General features: G+C 39.8%; 1 protein-coding gene across 1 annotated transcript; it reads left to right on the plus strand.

Moving 5' to 3' along the window:
* Positions 1 to 904: 904 nt before the first annotated feature.
* LOC110804877 (CO(2)-response secreted protease) lies at positions 905 to 4,328 on the plus strand. Its single transcript, XM_022010476.2, has 9 exons — positions 905 to 1,150; positions 1,488 to 1,750; positions 1,833 to 1,944; positions 2,034 to 2,547; positions 2,631 to 2,731; positions 2,809 to 3,054; positions 3,140 to 3,254; positions 3,352 to 3,568; positions 3,637 to 4,328. The coding sequence occupies exons 1-9, from the start codon at positions 975 to 977 to the stop codon at positions 4,200 to 4,202; spliced, it is 2,310 nt and encodes a 769-aa protein (XP_021866168.2). The 5' UTR covers positions 905 to 974; the 3' UTR covers positions 4,203 to 4,328.
* The last annotated feature ends 1,350 nt before the right edge of the window (positions 4,329 to 5,678 follow it).

Below are 5,678 nucleotides of genomic sequence, written 5' to 3' on the forward strand. Positions count from 1 at the left end.
TAATTTTGTCTTAATATTTGTGCAACTGAAAAGATATGTGTGAAATTGAGGTATTATATGTATGGGAAGGTTTCCATCCACATATAGCAATAGTAGTGCTTTTGTTTGCTACCTTGCATTGATTTGTGTAGAAATATTTACGAGTTTATTACTAATAAATAAGTTAATTTTGCTTTGCATAAACAAGTATAGTAGATACATATATCTATTTTCTCCATCTATCCTATCTTAATGAATAAATCCCGTCCCTTTACATGCTCAAAGTGATATATGTCACAGGGCCTCACATTATAGAGGGCCCCGAAATTGCCAAAAAAATTGTAATAAAGCCCAAAATTTATAAAATAAAATATGTATGTGCCTGTGAAGAGTGGGGCCATGTGGGGCTTCTCTACTTTCTCTCTTTACTTTGTTTATTGTTCTCAATTTCTCTGCATTTTCTGTTCAAGTCAGAAGACTTGTGTCAACCAACCACTACTTATTTTATTTTCTCAAAACAAACTTGTATTTCTCTAATCCCTATAACAGTAATTACTACCACGTCCTAGTTTCTTTACGGAAAAAAAGTTCTTAAAAATAGTTTAAAAAATTGGGGGCCTATCTTGAACAGTAGCACAGGGCCTCAATTTTCTTTGGGCCGGCCCTGATGAATAATCTTATCTCCACCTTGAAGAGTTTCCTCCTACTACGCACTACCATTATTCAGTATTTACCATGTTTATCTAGCTAGCATGCAGACAAGTATAATGGCGCACTTAAGGTTAATACTAAGGCTCATCTTGTATTGGTGCTGTTTACGCGTGCCGCATGCGCACTATTTGTATATGGCATGACAATGCATCCTTTCATACCCACAATGTTACTCAACATTAAATATTTGTATATATATATACACACACATGTACATGATCGAGAGGAGTATAATTAACATATTCCCCTAGGAAAAGTAACGTTTTTTCGTACAAATTTCAATTATGAGCTTGAAAATCTCTCTTTCGTCCTTGCTGTTTTTCTACTTTGTGTTCTTTATCTCTTCACATTACAAAGAAACTGATGCTTCTATGGCGTCTAAAAATGGCAATGTTTATATAGTGTACATGGGAGATAACAAGAATAACAATGATATGCTTCTTAACTCTCTGTTAAGAAGGTATGCCACATGTCTATATTCATGTTATGCTAATTTTTATACAAGCACAACTATGGGATAGCTTTTCAGATCATGTGATCAGTTTAACTTGAATTAGTTAACTTGAATAAGAATTAATTTGTTTCCAATGCATTTGTTCTTTGGGTTGTGAGATGTAATGGATTAAATCAAAATGGCTCTTAAAACCTCTTCGCTTCCTTTCAATGTAAGGTTGTGTACACCCGACCACCCCTTTACCCCGCTTCTTGCGGGAGCCTCTTTGAGGCAATTGGGTAATGATAATGATAATGAATGATTATTAATAATTAAGAATTTGTTGTTGTTGTTGTTGTTGTAGGAATAAGAATGCTTTAGTTTATAGGTACAAGAATGGATTTTCAGGATTTGCTGCGCGGCTAACAGACTTAGAGGTACGTCAACTGAGTGAACATCCAGGAGTTGTGTCTGTGTTCCCAGATCCCATGCTTCAACTTCATACAACGCGTTCATGGGATTTCTTGCAATACGAAACTTCTGTGTTGATTTACTCCCAACCGCGCTTTAATGCTCCTCTGTTGGCCTCTAAAGGTTCAGATACTATTATTGGCATTTTAGATACAGGTAAATTTTCATTTTATATGCTAATATTTGTCAAATTCTTGTGGGTGAGTTGGTTTTGACCATCCATGACCTAAAATCCTAGGTATCTGGCCAGAATCGGAGAGCTTTCGTGACACAGGAATGGACTTAATTCCATCAAGGTGGAAAGGGAAATGTATGGATGGAGAAAACTTTACTTCTTCTGATTGTAACAAGTATGTTTGAAATTATACCCAACTATACAAATATATTAGATAATGTAATATGTCAGAATTGTGTGTCACTAACGTAACTTAATTTGTAGAAAGTTGATAGGAGCGAGATACTACAAAGACGAAGACAGTGACACAAAAATTCAGTCAGCTAGAGATCAAATAGGACATGGAACACATGTTGCATCAACAGCAGCAGGTGTATCAGTAGAAAATGCTTCATACTATGGGTTGGCTAATGGAGCAGCAAGAGGTGGATCTCCAACATCACACATAGCTATGTATCGTGTGTGCTTCTCTGATGGATGTCCTGGATCTGCTATCTTGGCTGCTTTTGATGACGCGATAGCAGATGGTGTTGATCTGCTGTCTTTATCACTTGGAGCTTCATCTGCATTTACACCTGATTTCTCCACTGATCCTATTGCTATAGGTGCATTTCATGCAGTCCAGAAAGGGATTACCGTTCTTTGCTCTGCAGGTAATGACGGCCCTTCTCCTCAATCTGTAGTCAATGTGGCTCCTTGGATCATTACTATTGCTGCCACTACCATTGATCGTGACCTCCAATCTGATGTTGTCTTAGGCAACAACAAAGTCATTAAGGTAATATTGTTTATTAGCTTAGGTTGTACTGTACACTAGTAAAATATGTTCTTCTAATGACTCACTCTTTCTTGGAATTTCAGGGTGAATCCATCAACTTCTCAGAACTCGGAAACTCCCCAAAATACCCATTGATCTCTGGTGTTGCTGCCAAGACTAAGTCTGCAACTGAAGATGAAGCAAGGTTGATTTTCTACCTTTTTGTTTTTACTTCAACAAAGTTCAGGTTCAGCATGTTAATATTCATCGAGTTTTTCCCAGGAATTGCTACCCTGACTCAATTGATGCAGAAAAGATCAAAGGAAAAATAGTGCTTTGTCAGCATCCAGACAAAAGTCGTTACAGTATGAGGGCAAAACTAACGGTAGTTAAGAATGGTGGCGGTGTAGGAATTATAATAATTAATGATAAAACGCGATTAGTTGCCAGTAATTCAGGCACCTTTCCAATGACTGTGATTACCACAGAGGATAGTGCAGAAATCCTTGCATACATGAACGCGACTGAGTAAGATATATATCCTAGATTATGCTCATAATTCATTATTTCATATAGTAAGAGTATATGCTAATATAATACAACTTTGTTAAAGAAATTCGGTTGCAACAATCTTAGCTACGAAAACAGTCCCCACATTTAAGCCAGCTCCAACACTTGCCTATTTCTCAGCAAGAGGTCCATCAGCAGGCCTCAATAACCTTCTCAAGGTATACTTAATTTGATTCATGTTTTTTTTGTTGAGGAACAATCTATATAATTGACAAGTGACTAACAAGGAATGTTCAACTCCACGTAATTTTGCAGCCTGATATTGCAGCACCAGGAGTAAATATTCTTGCAGCGTGGATAGCTAACGACAAATCAGGAGAAACCACACCTGAGGGAAAAGAACCTCCTGAATTCAACCTGCTTTCTGGAACTTCTATGGCTTGCCCACATGCTGCAGGCATTGCTGCCAACATCAAATCTCAGAATCCCACCTGGAGTCCTGCTGCTATAAGATCTTCTATGATCACAACTGGTAAGTGAACCAATGACCAACCAAACACACCTACGGACACTAGCTAAAGATTTAACTCTTATTTGCAGCGATTCAAACCAACAATTTGAAACAACCCATAACCACACAAACAGGAGAGGATGCCACACCATATGATTTCGGAGCAGGGGAGGTAAGCCCCACAGGAGGAATTCAACCAGGATTGGTTTATGACATTGACCCAACAGACTACTTGCAGTTTCTGTGTTACTATGGATATGATACCTCCACTATAAAGCTTATTGCAGCTCAACTTCCAAGTGGATTTTCTTGCCCTAAAAATTCAAGCGCGGACATGATATCGAATATCAACTACCCATCAATAGCTGTATCTATTAATGCTACAACAGGTCCTGTGACAGTTAAGAGGACTGTCACTAATGTCGATAATGATGAAGCCACAATCTATACTGTTCTTATAGATAAACCTGCAGGACTAGAGGTAAATGTAAGTCCTAATCAACTCAAATTTACAGCAGACGCCAACAAGTTGAGTTATGAGGTTACGTTTTCTCCTCCTTCTTCTGTTAAGGGAAATATGTTTGGGGCGGTCACATGGACAAACAACAAGTACAAAGTTAGAAGTCCTTTTGTTGTAAGCTTAAATGGAGTTTAGTTTTTGTTTGATAATTAAGTCGAGGTTAGTAGGTTACTGCCTACACTTCTATTGTACGTAATGATGGTATTGGCTCTACTTATTGGACTTAAAGCATAAAGGCAATATTTGTTTATGTTTTACAAAGGTTTCAACTCTTAGCATAACTTACTTATTTGTTAAGACAATATTCTGTAAGTAATATTTGTCCATAGTTAGCCTAATGTAATAATGTAAAGTAGGGTTACATAGGATTACTATATATTGTGAATAATTAATGAAAGCCTCCTCAAGGAGAATTATTCCATCTTACATGTATCAAGCCCTAACCCTTGCCACCTCTTCCTCTCCGTTTTTCTTCTCTGATTATTCTTTTCTTTTCTTCACCATGACTGACGGCGAGGAAACTCCGACCTCTGCTGCTACCTCTATGACCACGGTGGCCAATGCTTATCCCCCGGCATTGGGTGTCACAAACATCCGTGGTCTTGTTTCTCTTGTTCTTGATGTCAACAAGGTCCAGTACTCACCTTGGGCTACGCTCTTTCGTACCCATGCTAAGGTTTTCAATGTCCTCGACCATATTGACCCGACTGTCGCACGTCCGACGGACCTCTCTGATGAGATGTGGGAACGGCTTGATGTTGCCGTTCTCCAATGAATTTATGGCACGATTTCAACTTATCTTCTCTACAAAATTCTAGATGAAAAGGCTACGGCTATGGTGGCTTGGGATAAGTTGCGTCACCTTTTCCAGAATAATAAGGGGAGTCGAGTTGTGCATCTTGAGAACCGTTTCGGTTCCATAAAACTCCAGAACTGTGTTTCTCTGGATGATTATTGCTCTGCTTTGAAGGATGTTTCTGATCAATTGGCTGCGATTGGTCACCCCGTATCGGAAGAACGCCTGGTTCTTCAGTTGGCTGCGAAGCTAACACCGGAGTACAAAACGATTGGTACGTTGATTCAGCAAAGTAACCCCCTGCCCTCTTTTCTCTAGGCATGCTCCATGCTCGATCTTGAACGACAAACCGAAGACGCCAATGAGTACAGTGGGTCTGCTCCACCGACGGCGTTGGTCGTTGCGGCGGATACCTCTTCCGTTGCGGCTCACCCACATTCTGGTGGTGGCCGGAATTCCCATGATAACTCTGGCGGGAGGAAAAGGGAAACGAAAGGGGAAGAAGAATTGGAACAACAAGAATGGCTCCGGAAAGAACAACGGCAACAACAACCGTGGTTAAACAACTCACGGTAATGTCCAGCAGGTTTCGGTTCCTTGGGTTGGCCCATTGGGACCTTACTTCTCTTCTTGTCCCTATCCATCTATGTCGGCCCAATGGAGAGCTCCTATGCCACAAGCCCAGCAGTACTCTGGTCAAGGGGTGTCGGGCCCTGCTCCAAGGCAGTCCAACAGTGCATTTCTAGTCCATGGTGGTACCAACTGAAGGAAATAATGCCCTTGGTCCAAGTATGCATTTAATGTTAAGTCTAATA

The sequence above is a fragment of the Spinacia oleracea genome, chromosome 6 (genome assembly GCF_020520425.1).
Source record: "Spinacia oleracea cultivar Varoflay chromosome 6, BTI_SOV_V1, whole genome shotgun sequence".
Lineage (NCBI taxonomy): Eukaryota > Viridiplantae > Streptophyta > Magnoliopsida > Caryophyllales > Amaranthaceae > Spinacia > Spinacia oleracea.

Excerpts from the sequence above, each read along its gene's own strand:
- LOC110804877 (XM_022010476.2), top strand. The coding sequence starts at position 975 with ATGAGCTTGAAAATCTCTCTTTCGTCCTTGCTGTTTTTCTACTTTGTG. Across the intron at positions 1,751-1,832 it reads TATTGGCATTTTAGATACAG|GTATCTGGCCAGAATCGGAG; the intron begins GTAAATTTTCAT and ends CTAAAATCCTAG. Across the intron at positions 3,569-3,636 it reads ATCTTCTATGATCACAACTG|CGATTCAAACCAACAATTTG; the intron begins GTAAGTGAACCA and ends TCTTATTTGCAG.